The following is an 18,590-nucleotide window of genomic DNA, read 5'->3' on the forward strand; positions in this document are numbered from 1 at the left end:
ACGACATGCCATACATAAATCCCATGTGACAATCCAACCTGCTGAGCACATGCATGCGCGAGTTTTGTGCACACGTAGTGGCTTATTATGAAAACACATACACACACTGAGTGGTCATTTCCTCATTTCAACACTTTTACGAATACACATGCATGTGAGGTTAGTGGGCCTCATGTATCAATGTTGCGCACTTGTGGCGTAAATTTACGGTGTAAACTTGAAATACACCAAAGTCGCTGTGACATGTATCAAGCAGTGCGCACCTGCCTATTTCTGGCGTACGCCTGACGTGATCTTGATAAATGCGGTGGGTGGAAACGATCGTAATTATAATAAACACGCCCATAAATATTCAGACTCCGCTTCAGACACACCCTCATTTTACGACATGGAAGCCAGGAAGACGGCAATGAAAAAGAACTCCACCAATCACGACGCGTGCCAATAGAGCATCAAAAGCGGCCGTCGTATCAATTGTTTTGTAGTATATAATCAATAAAGTGTTACAGTGGTCCCTCATTAATCGCTGGAGTTACGTTATAAAAAATAGCCCATAATACGCGAAACCACAACGTAGTCAGCATTATTTTTTACAATTATTATAGACGTTTCAAAGCTGTAAAACCCCTCACTACACAGTTTATACACTTTCTCACTCAGGCATGAACATTTTCTCACTTTTCTCTCATGTGTAAACACTCTCAAAGTTCAAACCTTAGTAGGAAAATAATACCAAACTGTTTTCAGGCCCCTACATTTGTTTGAGAAATAACAATAGAACGTTTTCCTATAAATAATTATGATGGCATTTAGAACTAACGAATTAATTTTAACGATCAACGAACGAGGTCGGACACATAAGAAATTATTAAGTGACTCACCAGTATTTCACAGATCGGGCCTCTGCATCCTGGCGCTGCGCCTTTTCCCACTCACATCTCGCTGCAGCAGGTGTTTGTTTCCATGTGACAAACACAGTTATGTGTAGTTGTTGGCGCTCTTTTCTCTTCTGGGCAACAAGATTCTTATAAACGGATACGCAGAACACTGTAAAAAAAAAAAAAAAAAAAAAAAAAAAGGCATGCAAAATTGGACTAAACAGGCCACGTTGGCCACGACAGGTGAACGGCGTTATAGCGAGGGACCACTGTATTCTCTTTTCACATGTCAATAATTCTTGACATGTGGATATTTGCTCACTCAATTAATAAGACACGCCTAATCTGTCAGATTTCTTTATTTTTTAAATGTATTTCTGTAGTCGGTGCGGACCAAGGTAGCTTAGCCGCCGTTAGTTACCCCCTGGCAGATCCCGGGCAGTCGGGAAAGCAGGCTGACTGGGTGACTGTGAGGAGGAAGCGTAGCCCTAAACAGAAGCCCCGTGTACACCGTCAACCCGTTCACATCTCTAACCGTTTTTCCCCACTCGACGATACACTCGCCGAGGATCAAACTCTGGTTATTGGCGACTCTGTTCTGAGAAATGTGAAGTTAGCGACACCAGCAACCATAGTCAATTGTCTTCCGGGGGCCAGAGCAGGCGACATCGAAGGACATTTGAAATTGCTGGCTAAGGCTAAGCGTAAATTTGGTAAGATTGTAATTCACGTCGGCAGTAATGACACTCGGTTACGCCAATCGGAGGTCACTAAAATTAACATTAAATCGGTGTGTAACTTTGCAAAAACAATGTCGGACTCTGTTGTTTTCTCTGGGCCCCTCCCCAATCGGACCGGGAGTGACATGTCTAGCCGCATGTTCTCCTTGAATTGCTGGCTGCCTGAGTGGTGTCCAAAAAATGAGGTGGGCTTCATTGATAATTGGCAAAGCTTCTGGGGAAAACCTGGTCTTGTTAGGAGAGACGGCATCCATTCCCACTTTAGATGGAGCAGTTCTCATTTCTAGAAATCTGGCCAATTTTCTTGGATCCTCCAAACTGTGACTGTCCAGCGTTGGGACCAGGAGGCAGAGCTGTGGTCTTATACACCTCTCTGCAGCTTCTCTCCCCCTGCCATCCCCTCATTACCCCATCCCCGTAGAGACGGTGCCTGCTCCCAGACCACCAATAACCAGCAAAAATCTATTTAAGCATAAAAATTCAAAAAGAAAAAATAATATAGCACCTTCAATTGCACCACAGACTAAAACAGTTAAATGTGGTCTATTAAACATTAGGTCTCTCTCTTCTAAGTCCCTGTTGGTAAATGATATAATAATTGATCAACGTATTGAATTATTCTGCCTAACAGAAACCTGGTTACAGCAGGATGAATATGTTAGTTTAAATGAGTCAACACCCCCGAGTTACACTAACTGTCAGAATGCTCGTAGCACGGGCCGTGGCGGAGGATTAGCAGCAATCTTCCATTCCAGCTTATTAATTAATCAAAAACCTAGACAGAGCTTTAATTCATTTGAAAGCTTGTCTCTTAGTCTTGTCCATCCAAATTGGAAGTCCCAAAAACCAGTTTTATTTGTTATTATCTATCGTCCACCTGGTCGTTACTGTGAGTTTCTCTGTGAATTTTCAGACCTTTTGTCTGACTTAGTGCTTAGCTCAGATAAGATAATTATAGTGGGCGATTTTAATATCCACACAGATGCTGAGAATGACAGCCTCAACACTGCATTTAATCTATTATTAGACTCTATCGGCTTTGCTCAAAAAGTAAATGAGTCCACCCACCACTTTAATCATATCTTAGATCTTGTTCTGACTTATGGTATGGAAATAGAAGATTTAACAGTATTCCCTGAAAACTCCCTTCTGTCTGATCATTTTTTAATAACATTTACATTTACCCTGATGGACTACCCTGCAGTGGGGAATAAGTTTCATTACACTAGAAGTCTTTCAGAAAGCGCTGTAACTAGGTTTAAGGATATGATTCCTTCGTTATGTTCTCTAATGTCATATACCAACACAGAGCAGAGTAGCTACCTAAACTCTGTAAGGGAGTTAGAGTATCTCGTCAATAGTTTTACATCCTCTTTGAAGACAACTTTGGATGCTGTAGCTCCTCTGAAAAAGAGAGCTTTAAATCAGAAGTGTCTGACTCCATGGTATAACTCACAAACTCGTAGCTTAAAGCAGATAACCCGTAAGTTGGAGAGGAAATGGCGTCTCACTAACTTAGAAGATCTTCACTTAGCCTGGAAAAAGAGTTTGTTGCTCTATAAAAAAGCCCTCCGTAAACTAGGACATCTTTCTACTCATCACTAATTGAAGAAAATAAGAATAACCTCAGGTTTCTTTTCAGCACTGTAGCTAGGCTGACAAAGAGTCAGAGCTCTATTGAGCTGAGTATTCCATTAACTTTAACTAGTAATGACTTCATGACTTTCTTTGCTAACAAAATTTTGACTATTAGAGAAAAAATTACTCATAACCATCCCAAAGATGTATCGTTATCTTTGGCTGCTTTCAGTGATGTCGGTATTTGGTTAGACTCTTTCTCTCCGGTTGTTCTGAGTTATTTTCATTGGTTGCTTCGTCCAAACCATCGGCATGTTTATTGGACCCCATTCCTGCCAGGCTGCTCAAGGAAGTCCTACCATTATTTAATGCTTCAATCTTAAATATGATCAAACTATCTTTGTTAGTTGGTTATGTACCACAGGCCTTTAAGGTGGCAGTAATTAAACCATTACTTAAAAAGCCATCACTTGACCCAGCTATCTTAGCTAATTATAGGCCAATTTCCAACCTTCCTTTTCTCTCAAAGATTCTTGAGAGGGTAGTTGTAAAACAGTTAACTGATCACCTGCAGAGGAATGGTCTATTTGAAGAGTTTCAGTCAGGTTTTAGAATTCATCATAGTACAGAAACAGCATTAGTGAAGGTTACAAATGATCTTCTTATGGCTTCGGACAGTGGACTTATCTCTGTGCTTGTTCTGTTGGACCTCAGTGCTGCTTTTGATACTGTTGACCATAAAATTTTATTACAGAGATTAGAGCATGTCATAGGTATTAAAGGCACTGCGCTGCGGTGGTTTGAATCATATTTGTCTAATAGATTACAGTTTGTTCATGTAAATGGGGAATCTTCTTCACAGACTAAAGTTAATTATGGAGTTCCACAAGGTTCTGTGCTAGGACCAATTTTATTCACTTTATACATGCTTCCCTTAGGCAGTATTATTAGACGGTATTGCTTAAATTTTCATTGTTACGCAGATGATACCCAGCTTTATCTATCCATGAAGCCAGAGGATACACACCAATTAGCTAAACTGCAGGATTGTCTTACAGACATAAAGACATGGATGACCTCTAATTTCCTGCTTTTAAACTCAGATAAAACTGAAGTTATTGTACTTGGCCCCACAAATCTTAGAAGCATGGTGTCTAACCAGATCGTTACTCTGGATGGCATTTCCCTGATCTCTAGTAATACTGTGAGAAATCTTGGAGTCATTTTTGATCAGGATATGTCATTCAAAGCGCATATTAAACAATTATGTAGGACTGCCTTTTTGCATTTACGCAATATCTCTAAAATCAGAAAGGTCTTGTCTCAGAGTGATGCTGAAAAACTAATTCATGCATTTATTTCCTCTAGGCTGGACTATTGTAATGCATTATTATCAGGTTGTCCTAAAAGTTCCCTAAAAAGCCTTCAGTTCGTTCAGAATGCTGCAGCTAGAGTACTGACGGGGACTAGCAGGAGAGAGCATATCTCACCCGTGTTGGCCTCTCTTCATTGGCTTCCTGTTAATTCTAGAATAGAATTTAAAATTCTTCTTCTTACTTATAAGGTTTTGAATAATCAGGTCCCATCTTATCTTAGGGACCTCGTAGTACCATATTACCCCATTAGAGCGCTTCGCTCTCAGACTGCGGGCTTACTTGTAGTTCCTAGGGTTTGTAAGAGTAGAATGGGAGGCAGAGCCTTCAGCTTTCAGGCTCCTCTCCTGTGGAACCAGCTCCCAATTCAGATCAGGGAGACAGATACCCTCTCTACTTTTAAGATTAGGCTTAAAACTTTCCTTTTCGCTAAGGCTTATAGTTAGGGCTGGATCGGGTGACCCTGGACCATCCCTTGGTTATGCTGCTTTAGACGTAGATTGTGGGGGGGTTCCCATGATGCACTGTTTCTTTCTCTTTTTGCTCCGTATGCATCACTCTGCATTTAATCATTAGTGATCGATCTCTGCCCCCCTTCACGGCATGTCTTTTTCCTGGTTTTTTCCCTCAGCCCCAACCAGTCTCAGCAGAAGACTGTCCCTCCCTGAGCCTGGTTCTGCTGGAGGTTTCTTCCTGTTAAAAGGGAGTTTTTCCTTCCCACTGTTGCCAAGTGCTTGCTCATAGGGGGTCGTTTTGACCGTTGGGGTTTTTCATAATTATTGTATGGCCTTGCCTTACAATATGGAGCACCTTGGGGCAACTGTTTGTTGTGATTTGGCGCTATATAAGAAAGAAGTTGATTGATTGATTGATATTTATTTTATTGTGACAACCGAATGGAGATGACAAAACCTGATTGCAGCACGGGTGAATTAAGGTAATGATGAAACTACAGTTGTTATTATCAATTTCATAGTCTAAAACAATCACACCACATAAAGTTAAGCTCAGCGCTGCTCTGGCTCCAGGCTCGAAGTCTGGAGAAAAGGGCGAGCAGCACTTTCTTTGCAGTCAGTGCTGTAGCCACGGATCGTGTGCCATAACAATCCCGCAAAAGCGGGATTTGTATTGATTATTATGTAGTATAATCAGGAAAGGGATGGATACATATGGCGTGAGTCTGGTCTATATACGGTGGTTGTTTTTTGATGTCCTGTGCAAAGGGAGGAACACAGCACTCTGGTCTGTGTTTGCCATCCAGAAATTTGGAGATCGGGCAGTCTGCAGCACCTTTTATGGCCATCTGACAGCAGTTTTTGTCATCTACATATGACTTGGATGCGATCTGACAGGTGTGGACGAGGCAGTCTGTCTGCATTTTGACAGAGCTGGCCACACCTCTTTTCCTTCCAACTCTATTGAATTATGGCAGTATTTGCCGTGTTGGGCATGGCTCTGGCACATTCTTGCTATGTGTGATGGGGGCTTTATGGTTGTGGCCAAAAAGTTCAGTTTTGATCTCATTACTCCAAATGACTTTGCCTGAGCACTGTTTGAGGGGAAAAAAAAAAATAAACGGCCGGGCTTTTAATCAAGGAAATACTCTCTCTTTGTGTGTGTGTGTGTGTGTGTGTGTGTGTGTGTGTGTGTGTGTGTGTGTGTGTGTGTGTGTGTGTGTGTGTGTGTGTGTGTGTGTGTGTGTGTGTGTGTGGATAGAGAGGTAAGGGACACAATGTTTGGTCAGAAGATGTGACTTTTTATTATTATTATTATTATTAAAAAAGTTAATTAAATTTTAAAACTGTCAAGATAAAATAATTGAAATAGAATGTATTTAATTGAATTGAATTATAAATAAAGTACTTACATTTTAAAATAATGGTTCTTTGTATTTTAAATCTGTTTATTTATTTATTTTTCTATGACTCAGTATTTGCTCAAAGTAGGTGAGCCGAAATTGTAACACAGGTATTTTAAGGGCCATGAGTTATCATTTTCTTCCTTAATGTGCGGTCCTTGTAGTGGATAAACTAAGATAACACAAATGAAGTACTTGATCAAAGAATTTAGGTCACACCCACTGGGGAGTGTAGGAGGAGGGACATTAAGGCTGCTCAGATTGCATGGATAAAGATTTAAAGTCTTTCCACAAAGCTTAAGTTACCTGGAAGACAACATTGCAGAAAAGGTGATGTATTTTGGATGAGGTGGTTTCTGTTGAAAATATTTTTGATATGATAAGCGTGTTATTCAAACAGGCTGTTAATGTTCTAGTCCAAGGGAAGAGCCATGAAGCATGTGTGGCACACATGTTATTTTCAAAGTGTTTATTTATGGTTGCACAATACTGAACAAAACAGGATTTGGGTGGAATTGATATCTTTGCTGACGGTGACAGAACAATGTCTAACAGAACTGTCACCATGTACTGGGTCAAGTAAAGGCAGTGTAGCTCAGTTATCTGTTTATTTATAAACTGTTTTCAAGTCAACCATTCAAAGTGTTTTGCAATTGAAAACACATGAACACCTACTAAAACAAACACAAAAAAATTACCACACTAAATTAGAAGAAAATCAAGCAACAACCGTGTAAAAATTTGAACCCATTAGCTTTCATATAAGCACAATAAAAATCGGAATAATTACTAAGGTCATCAAGTAACTGTTGGTTCAGGGGGGTGGAACAAGCCCAAAAAAGACAAGGTAAGTTCATCAATCTGTTACAGTTCCACTAATGGATAACCTTGAGGGACTCAAAACCAGAGACTCAAAAGTAAATGAATTTAAAAGTTCTACTGACTTGTCATAGTGTTCAAACACTCAAGTGACTGATGATTTTGAAAGTTGTTCAAATGCTGTGTGGAACAGACCTATCAATCAGAAGGTGTCACAAAGTTGTTGTTTTTTTTTCTTCTTCTTTTCAGAACATAATGGAATTCTGCTTATGGTTTGGACTGTCGCTGCTGGCAGCTGTTCAGTCCAGCAGTGTCAAGAACTGCCACCCTGGCTGCCACTGTGAGGTGGAAAGCTTTGGACTCTTTGACAGCTTCAGCCTAACCAGCATGGACTGTCACAGGCTGGGACCTGGTGTTGTGATGCCCATTCCCATCCCTCTGGATACTGCCTACTTAGACCTGTCCTCCAACAATTTGGGTCCACTCAGTGATAGCATGTTAGCTGGTCCAGGCTATACCACCCTGGTTAGCTTGGACCTCAGTGGCAACCATATTACAAAGGTGAGTAGAACATTTAACTCGAATAACCTGAATGCCACATCACAGATTCTGGATGAATCTTTTTAGTCACATAGCACTACTATTATTCTGAACACTACTGTACTTTGATACACCTAGAGGAGGAATAATGTAGGATACAGACACACCATCCAACCTTGTAACTCAAACATCTTGAGGCGACTGATGCCTCTAAACACTTTAGTTAACTCAGATTATTCTTTAGATATTATTTTGTGTTTGAAATTAGCTATCCTTTTACAAGTCATCCATCTGTTTATTTCTTCTTAAATTTTGCAGATAAGCCCCAATGCCTTGGCAAAGCTTCGTTATTTGGAGACTTTGGATTTGAGCCACAACAACCTGGACAGCCTCTCCTCCAGCTGCTTCTCTGGCCTCCCTCTGGCTGAAGTTGACCTCAGCCACAACAGCTTCCGGGAATTAGACTTGGACATATTCATACTTAAAGCCAACGCCGAACCTCTCAGTGTTGACCTGTCTCATAACGAGCTCATGTCACTCTCTGCGACTTCTCACGGAAGAGTGCTGCACATTCAAAGCTTAAATTTGACAGCAAATAAACTGACAAGTGTACCAAGGATGGAAGGACTTTCCCTGAGGTACCTTAATCTGGATAGCAACCCCATCACCCGCATCAAAGAGGGAGCCTTCGCTGAGTTTAACGATCTGGTTTACTTATCCATCAGCAACCTGCAGGGGCTTCAGGAAATTGACCCGTATGGATTCAAGGGCCTCCAGAACCTCCAGGTTCTGGATCTCTCCAACAACCTCAAGCTCAAGATGCTCATTCCTGCAGTTTTCAGTGGACTAGGCTCCCTGCAAGAGCTGAATTTATCCAAATCTGGGGTTGTGTCCTTGCCAAATAACATGCTGACCCACCTACCCAGTATTAAGAGTATTACATTAGGACAGGCGATCCACTGCTGGAAGACCAGGAAACAGGAACAGTTCCACCCACAGCTTGGCCAGATTCAACACAACGAGGTGCTGAGCTGTAACGTCGTTGGCATTGTACTGTGAGAAAGTGCCTCTGGAAGTCGAACTCTTTACAGCCCTGATCCCAGAACTGTGCCTTTTCTTTGATATGCAAATTTCTTGTTATTCTCATACAGTTATTTCCTGAGGTCAAACGTTTAAAAATGCTCATGATTTGCTTTTATCCCTCACCAAGTCTGAACTAATGTATCATAAATGCTTTACCTTCTGGAAACCTGATGATGGATCACGTCTCTTACATTTTCTAGCCTGGAGCACAGAGCAACTTTTTTTTTTTAGTGTGTTTTTTTAGTGTGGCATATCTGTGTTTTAAACTGGCAATGAAACATTTACTAAACCAAAAACGTAATTTAACAGTGATAAAGGTTATAGTGGAATTACATCTCCAGATGTAGTGTGCGCCTGTAATTATGCTAGACATTGTTGCGTTGACGTTGGTTACAGTTAGTCTATGCAGTCATGCTTACCGCGGCAGATGCTAACTGTTAGTGTCAACTAAGGTGGTGTGGTATACTGTTTTATCTGCTATATTTTTTTGAAATTTACGTTCATTTTAAAATTTGTTAATCAGTCCCTCTACAAATTTGTGATGTCAGGATTTCAGCAATTAAGTAAACAATATATCAGATATATCTCTCTATACAGAGAGAAATATTTCCATCTCTCTCTCTCTCTCTCTCTGTGTGTGTGTGTGTGTGTGTGTGTGTGTGGTTGGCTTAATTATTTAAGTCCTGGCATCGCCGATTTCAGGAGGGTCTGTTCATACCCTTGTACAGGTTCAAAGCAGGAAAGCCTGTTTAAACATTTGTTGGAAGTCATTTTTCACCCACACCTTCTTGGACACCATCTGTCACCTCTGCAAAGAAGAGATCTGTGGGACGATGCAGACGCTTTTTGACATACTGATGTGCGTCATGTGTGCTGAACAATGGGCTTAAGTCATGTCAAAATGAATAAGAAATGTAGGAGTTTGATGTCGCATCAAAAACTGATGAAGTTCAGCACATGGAAGTTGATACTATGCTAACTGAAAACTCCTGTCTTCTTCTATACTGTTTTCTGGTATTCTATGTGGTGATGCCCCCAGTGGTGAACAAAAGTTGAGCAGAGAGGGTGCCAGTGTGCTACAGCATTGTAATGAAATGCAAAAGTCCAGTGTGAATATTTAAAAAATAATTAAAATTATTTTTTATTTTTTAAATTAATTAAAAAAAAATACTTATTTTTCAGTTTAAACTGTACCATGATACAGCCCTTTAACCATAAATGGACTGCATTTATAGCGTCAAATGTTGAGAACTGTATATGGTAAGTGCAACATGTGATTGTATATGCTAATGTTAGCAGTTAGCGTACCACAGGCTAATGCGCAGCTCAGTTATCTTTTTCCTGAATATAGCTGGTCACTAGTCAAAACACTATTGAGCAACATGCTGCTCCTACACATCTGGAAATTCCCACACAACTTTTATGAACTTTTATTAAGTGGGACCACACTAAGAGCTATTTGCACTTATTCAAGTCCTTTTTAAGTAATGCTTGTACAAATTGAGAAACTGTCATTCAGCACATTAAAACTTTCCTGTGCATTTTTTTTATTATAAACACTGAATGATATCTTATGACTGTTGACCACTAGAGTTTACGATTTTGACTATGAATGTAATTCTTTATCGAAACTATTAACGTGAAGCCCTTTAGTGCAATTCGGACGACCAATCACTGAATGACTAAATATTTGCAGTTCCAGAATAATACTCAACTTGCTCAGCATAGACTGACTTTTCATGGTGTTATGCAACATATTTGATGATGAAGCTATATAAATATTTGTAAAAATCACAATTTCAAAACTTGAATTTGCTTCATGAATGCCAATACGTATCTGAGAACTTGAAGAGTTTGTGTGGTCAGTCTTTACTTCACACACATTTTGTCCATTGCAGATTAGCTCCGTGGCACCCCGTGTTGCAGGATTTGTTTGATTCATGTTCCACAAGAGGATTAACAGCATCACCCACCTTTGTGCAGGACACATTTCAAAGTGCTTGTTACTAGTGAAGGGTCACAAACTAAGGGTATGTCTTGATGTTTAAAAAAAACCCACATTGTTCTCTAAAGTGTATTTTTTGCCTTTGCATTACTGTGGCAGTTCTGTGGACTTGAGATGATAGTTTGCCTCAAGACTGCAGATGAGAGTTAAATATTGTCATTCTGACTTTTTTAAGCTTTTTTTGAGGGTTTTTTTTGTTTTGTTTGTTTTAAGTGGTCATATTTTACAAAATCAGATTACCTACCTTTTTAAAGTTAAGTATGTTTGGTTTCAAAATCACAAAAACATCTGTCCATATAGATGTTAATGGAACAACCTAACTAAAATTCACATTTTATCTTTCCTGGTCCCTCTGTCTGACATGCAGTCATGGTCTCAGAGAGGAATGACATATAATTGTTACTCTGACACTGAGATTTCTGACCTCTTTAGTCAGAAAAATGAAATTTCCTTCCAGTTGGAATTCCACATTTGTTCCTCAGGTCCAAGAACATGATGTGACATCATAATCCACCTATTAAGCATATTTTCTGCTGGTTATACCCCCTTCATAGATGTGGTTATCTAGCTAATTTAATGAATTGGCTTAGATGCTAGTTTTTGTGTTTCTGTCTCCATTAGCTCATATTGGCCTCTCTTCATTGGCTTCCTGTTAATTCTAGAATAGAATTTAAAATTCTTCTTCTTATAAGGTTTTGAATAATTAGGCCCCATCTTATCTTAGGGACCTCATAGTACCATATCACCCCAATAGAGCGCTTCGCTCTCAGACTGCAGGCTTACTTGTAGTTCCTAGGGTTTGTAAGAGTAGAATGGGAGGCAGAGCCTTCAGCTTTCAGGCTCCTGTGGAACCAGCTCCCAATTCGGATCAGGGAGACAGACACCCTCTCTACTTTTAAGATTAGGCTTAAAACTTTCCTTTTTGCTAAAGCTTATAGTTAGGGCTGGATCAGGTGACCCTGAACCATCCCTTAGTTATGCTGCTATAGACTTAGACTGCTGGGGGGTTCCCATGATGCACTGAGTGTTTCTTTCTCTTTTTGCTCTGTATGCACCACTCTGCATTTAATCATTAGTGATTGATCTCTGCTCTCTTCCACAGCATGTCTTTTTCCTCGTTCTCTCCCTCAGCCCCAACCAGTCCCAGCAGAAGACTGCCCCTCCCTGAGCCTGGTTCTGCTGGAGGTTTCTTCCTGTTAAAAGGGAGTTTTTCCTTCCCACTGTCGCCAAGTGCTTGCTCACAGGGGGTCGTTTTGACCGTTGGGGTTTTTCCGTAATTATTGTATGGCTTTGCCTTACAATATAAAGCGCCTTGGGGCAACTGTTTGTTGTGATTTGGCGCTATATAAATAAAATTGATTTGATTTGATTAGCTCAAACAGGAGGTGGTCATAAATTGCATGAATCAGACATTCATCAGTGCGGTAGAGGTCCAGACTCCCAAGATCTAGGGTCAAACCCTTGGCCTGGGCATTGGTGTTTGACCCAGAAAATATATAATGCACACAAAGAAAAATGATGAAAATAGATCAAACAAAAACAAAGTTCCGCACTATACGGACAATTACGGTAGAAAGTTATATCCAAAAGGTGGTATATTATGAAATTAACATTTTTTGAAGTATAAGTCGCACCTGTTTAAAAAAAAAAAAGCGTGAAGAGAAAAAACTCACTGCAGCGGAGCAGTGGAATTTTTATGCATTGGTGCAGGTGTACTTATTATTGACATTTATTCTTTTATTATTGGAGTTTATTTTGTTTAGTGCTTTGATTCCTGTGAAAGTCCTACATAAATAGTTGTAATTATTTTTATGAATAACAAACCCATGTTTTTCGGTATATACATTGCACCTGAGTAAAAGTAGCAGAACCTCCCAAAGTATTCATAAAACAAAGACGTGTACTCCAGTAAATGTGTTAACTTAAAAACAGCAGTTGTTTCCATTAAAAGCAGTATTCTGTATCATACAGATTGTGCTTACTTTGTATTTAATAATGGCAAAATTCAACATACCTTAAAAATGCCTTGAATTTTCTTGAGATATCCAAGGCCTGGAGTAAAAATGGGCCTTGGCGGCTTTTGGTTGAGGCCAAGCATCAAGGCGCTACAACAGTGCTTTAGAATGCAGCAAAACGTCAACTGTTGCTGTTCCTTCAGAGAGTAGCAGCTCATTTCCATTTACAGAGACAAGCACAAAAACTAGTTGCTTCTTCAAGACCTGAAAATACATTTCTGTTTTTGACTCCATCACCCTCACTGTCTGTGTAGCATGTTTTTTAAAGACACCGTGTGACCTACTGTATGTTAGATCACAGAGATTTTGTGTAATATGACCCCTTTAAGGAGAGCTGCCTTCTGTAAAACATTTCAATTGAAAGTTGTGTGTGTGTGTGTGTAGAGTTATAGATTTGATGCAACTGTCCTGTATAAAACTTCATATGTGTCATATAAAATAAAATGCTTATTCTTGCACTTTTGGCTTGGATGACTGCTATTACTCATGTTTTGTGTGACACACAAAGGCAGCAGTTGTTAGGTGTGTCACTGACGGGGAATAAACAGCTTTCCTCATCTAACCAAAACCACTAAAAGATAATTGCATCAAACCAACACTGTATTTTGTGTTCTGGTGGAAATCCTGTTTCAGTGTGGTGTTGGGGCAGATTCTAGACACGGGACAACTGGGAAACGTGGATCCTGTTTGTCTGCCTTCATAGCAGCACAACTTAATCTTTTGGCTCTTTACAGTGTTTGGTTGCGCAGAGAAACTTGCACACTTGTGGTCTGAAATGGTCTCTCATGCCATAGTCTGACTGTTTTAAAACTTGTTCTGATAGTCTGCCAAGGAGGTGAAGGAGAGAAGTAGAAAAACCAGTCGTGGATCAGCCGCAGCAGAATGCTTGTGAAATACAAGACCTATTCACATTCTACCTTTTTTCTGGAGTTGAAAATTATTTGACAAAGCCTGTCAAGACCACGGGGCTTATATGAATCACAAAGTTGCTTCTGATCAATATCTTTTCTCTTTAGCCTCATAGTTTTGAGGCTCTGTGGTACTTGAGATTCCTTCAGTTTGTGTCATGGGATCAGAGAATAAGTCAAACCGTACTGTGTGCACGAGTGTGTTGGCTTTTCAGGCTGGTGGGAAGATGGCTGAGAGCCCTCAGTGGATGAGCCCACTGTGGAAAACATTTCCAGATGTCTTCTTTTTTTCTTTTTTGCCATTTTCTGATGAGTTGGCATGAGTCTGAGTACTGTTCCTAGAACTAGACCTGATGCAAGAAAAGTTTTATATGCTGACCTGGCTGCCATTATGTTTATACTTCTTAGTTTTAGAATTTGTTTTCTTCCTTTTCTAATTTTCTTTTTCCTTGTTCTATTTTGCCTTGGTTTGTATTCTTACTTTTTACGTCACTTGGCAAAAACAGAAATTGGCCTCACCTTTTTACTGTGCTACACACACATTTAAAGTATCAAGAAAAAAAAAACTTCTATTCCAGTGCTGTCTGTGAGGCAAGAACACGGGTCCTTTACCCCAATTCCTCCAACTTCATCTTTAAAAATCAACACTGCAGGACTGCTGGAGTTGGACTTCCTTACAATTGTGCAATGACATCTGTAGAGAATGTGCTCAGCTAGAACATGAACATATTGGGACATAATGCATACAACAATTGCTTTTTAGTGCTTTTGTATATTCTCTTATTACTCCATATTTATCTGTATTCACAGATGTACATGTGTGGCATGTTAAATACTTTGTGTGTGTGTTGAACACTCAGGAATTGCTCAGCAAATTTCATGGTAATGTGCAATAACGGTAAAAGCATTTTATTCTAGTCTAACATCATAAATTGACATACACAATAGTACTATTGCTCCTGTACTGCAAAAACTGATATGTAAGAAAGTATATAAAAAAAGACTTGTTTAAAGAAAATTTGACTTAATTTTTGCTGAAATAGAAAAATAATCTTGTCAAGCATTTTTTTACATGAGGAAAAACTGTCTTGAGCATGTATCTCACTTTTTCTTAAGTTTTCTCAGCTAATAAACTGTATTTAACCAGTAACAAGGTAATGGATTTCAAGTCATCAAAGCAAAGGAACAAGATTGTTTTACTTAGTTTAAGACAGAGGCTAATCTTAAAATAAGAATTATTTCTAGTTTTAAGGCACATTTTGATTATTCAATGCCTACACATTTTGCTAGCTTTGAGATTTCTAACCAAGTAAATTTTTCTTACCCCATTGGCATTTTTTTTTTTTTTTAATGCAAGACTTAGATGAAGAATTTGGCTTGATTTTGGATTATTTGGCTTATTTTGAGAGGGACAGTTTTTGCAGTGTGGTCGGGTGTTTTGGGAAACAGTCTTTGATTTTGGAAGCATCTTTCATTTTCAAGTAGTTAAACTTCTAACAACGCTGCAAACTCTTAAGGTAAAATTGGTAATTAAAGGTATTAACAGGTGGCAACCTGATTGACTTATTTGATGTGGCACCCAAAACACACCTAGGATTAATGCATATGGACTAAACACAATCACTGCACCTTACTCTGTGTTCAGGTTAATTTAATTAATTTATTTCATTTATATATAAAAGGCAGCCGGTCTGCTCTGTGTCAGCCTGATCCCGTCAGATCTCAGAAGCTAAGCGGAGTCGGATCTGGTTAGTACTTGGATGGGAGACCTCTCTGGAACACCAGCGGCTGTGTGTGTTTCTCCAGGTAAAACTGGAGTTGCATCAGGAAGGGCATCCGGTGTGAAACTTGTGCCAAATACCAATGTGGATCTGGCTGGATCCGCTGTGGTGACCCTGAACAAAAAACCGGGAGCAGCTGAATGAACATTTCATTTATATAGTGCCAAATCACAACAAAGGTGCCTCTAAGGCAGTTCACACAAATAAGGTGTAACTAGAGCAAGCACACAGGAAAGGAAAGGTAAGGAAAAAAACCCTCTGATGATTTGATGCTACCGACACAATTGACAATTACATCCATGCTGGTGCACAGGATGGGAGGCTTGCAGAAGAAGACACCTACTTCTATCTCTGGATGGAGCCACACCTCAAACAGAGAGGGAAAAAAACCAAAACAGAATCACGCATCAGTAAGACAACAAATACATAATAACAATACAAATATATATATATATATATATATATATATATATATATATATATATATATATATATATATCGGGCAAATCCTGTGCAACATCAACCGTGGGTTTTCTATAGCAATCTGGAAGCTGTTTTGTAGCTTAAAAATTGCTTTTCTGGGGCTTACCATGTTGCCAATGCTTACTCTGCCTTGGATAGAGTGGAACCTGACCCACGTCATGAACGTGACCATACATGATCTGAGTGGGACGAATGAAGCCCAAACACAACCCCATCTTTGTATTACAGACTAGCTAATCTGCCAGGCTAATCTCTGATCAGGTGTTATTTTTGAAGACTGCACAGTGGTTTTCAGAACTGTTTGCTCTGGTGTGGGCATTAAAAATTATGACCTCTTTTTCTCAGTAATCATTGCTAAACTGCGGGCCTACTGTCGCCAAGCTACTGATAGCTGGTAAAAGTGCTAACACCTTTAGCATACAACATTAAATAAGATGAATATTCCTCCTGATGCAAATACTGCAGCATCTTACGGCCCGGTCACACGGCACACAACGATAGCTGAAAGAAAGAACAAAAGTCACAAAGTCACAAATCATCGAGAAAAGGTGGACGAATGATCCTGCACTTCTCCCATCAATGAAAAAATTGGAAATCAAGAGGGCATAAAGGAACGAAACAAAACCGAAACTAACAAAAGAAAAACAAAGCGAACGGCGATCTTGACATTTATCAAAACAAAACATTCGCGATGAATGTGCATGTGCGCACAGCTGTTCCAGCTGTTTGTGGGTGGAATGTGCGTAAATAGCTAAAGTAGTTGATAAAACATTTTTGCTGCTATTGTTTCTGTATGACAGCGTTGCTTTTTGTCCCACACATGGACGAGTCATGTTCAGCTCGTCAGAACTTTAGTTAGTGATCCGTTCAGATATCGTCAACATTCGTGCAAGACGTTGGACTTAGGAGGTTGGACAAAGTTGGACGACAGTCAGATGGAACGCTGACAGTATGGGAACTATGCAAACGATAAGGAACTGTCAAGACAGAAAGCAAAAAGAAATACGGATGAATTTAATTTGTCGTCGGGATTCGTTCACATTTTTCAACAGTTTAAAAATTGTGACAAAGTGCCAGCTACAGGAACAAAGCTGGACGATGGTTAAACGATGTCTCTGTAAGTCAGTGTAAGTCCAGATTTCTCGTTTTGTTTTGGCTTCAGTGTCCTTCGTTAGTGCCGTGTGACCGCGGCTTTAGATGGTCCATTGGGAGAATTAACCACACAACAAACCATGTTATTACAGACATATGTAATCAAAGGACAGACACTGTGGTCCACAACTGCTGCTGAACTTCTGAGCTTGGCTTAGCAGAAACACACGAGCTGTCACTCACATGGCCACACCCCTAATTATGCATAACTTTATGACTTAAAACATAGCACATTAAGATATTAGTAAATAAAAAATTGCTCCCCCCACCTCTCCAATCCAGTTGTTATGCAGAAACTACCTTCAGAGACTAAAACCATTTTTTTTTTTGTACCAGGCTGTAAACATTTTGAGTTCTGCTATAGAGTTGGACATTTTAACATGGGCTTCTGCTCACTTTTGGAGCCAGCCTCAAGTGGCCAGTCAACTGCAGCTTTTTCTTCCTAAGGGTAACTTGTCAAGATGGGGCACTTTGCAGATTGCAGGTGTGTTTTAAGTAGAGAGGTCTGCCTATGAAGAGGTGAGTCCATGAAGACACTTCCATGGCTGCAAGGACAGACTGAGCTTGTTGATGCTCCTGTTTGACAAAAGTAGCCTGATTTCTTGTTGCCATTCTTTGAAAGAGCCACCCTCAACACTTTAATAACCTGAATAAGAATAATCATGTGTTTGAAGTTTTTTAAAAATATACTTACAGAAACGGTGCAAGCAGAGTTTCAACATCATAAACTGTTCTGTATTTCACAAAACTAGAATTTGAGGAACTACTGTTTGCATTATGATGCTGTAGGACAGCATCACGTTTCTCTGCAGTTGTCTAATGTAATTACTTCAAAGCAGAGGGAAGCTTTGAACTGTGTGCAATTAATTCAGAAGGCAGAACCAGGGTGTCTTTAGTAAGTGCTTTGTTCATGCTTGAGCAGCTATCAAGCAAATGCAATTTGACCTTCCCAGATAGATCCTCTGGAGGATAAAGTTATCCGAGCAGCTAATTCACTCTGCGTCAAACAATAAGCCTGTACAGTTCTGAGAACTGCAAGGGTTTTACTTTTCATTCCCCCGGGTGTGTGTGTGGGAAAGGGGTTGGGAGTGTATAAACCCAAGCACTGAGCCTGCAAAGCTTTTCGTTTGCACTGATAAAGTTCATTCGAGCTCCAAACTGGGAGTTGCATGTTTTTTTTGGAATTTACAAAAAATGGATTTTGCGCAGATATGAAGCGCTTGCCTTGGGGTGGCTATGCATATTGACCCAGTGCCCTCTGACCTGTGGTTCCGGTGTCGCCAAAGGCACTGTGTCAGCAACTAACTGCAGCTTAGACAACTTGGACCAACAAAAGAGCAGCTGAACTCATCACATACCACAAAGATTTGCATGTTG

The 18,590-nt window shown here is 39.9% G+C and overlaps 1 protein-coding gene across 3 annotated transcripts in view; it reads left to right on the plus strand.

Annotated features, from left to right (window-relative positions):
* tsku (tsukushi small leucine rich proteoglycan homolog (Xenopus laevis)) overlaps nt 1-11,043 on the plus strand; it is a 29,975-nt gene extending 18,932 nt beyond the window's left edge. For 2 of the 3 annotated variants that reach the window (XM_034167975.1, XM_034167978.1), the window contains exons 2-3: nt 7,496-7,807; nt 8,105-11,043. In XM_034167975.1, coding sequence (XP_034023866.1) covers nt 7,502-7,807; nt 8,105-8,845 — 1,047 coding nt within the window. In that variant the 5' untranslated portion in view covers nt 7,496-7,501 and the 3' untranslated portion in view covers nt 8,846-11,043. Of the gene's footprint in view, nt 1-225; nt 233-7,495; nt 7,808-8,104 lie in introns of those variants that run through there. The other variant, XM_034167976.1, reaches the window with a different exon arrangement.
* The last annotated feature ends 7,547 nt before the right edge of the window (nt 11,044-18,590 follow it).

This window comes from Thalassophryne amazonica, chromosome 4, assembly GCF_902500255.1.
Source record: "Thalassophryne amazonica chromosome 4, fThaAma1.1, whole genome shotgun sequence".
Classification (NCBI taxonomy): domain Eukaryota; kingdom Metazoa; phylum Chordata; class Actinopteri; order Batrachoidiformes; family Batrachoididae; genus Thalassophryne; species Thalassophryne amazonica.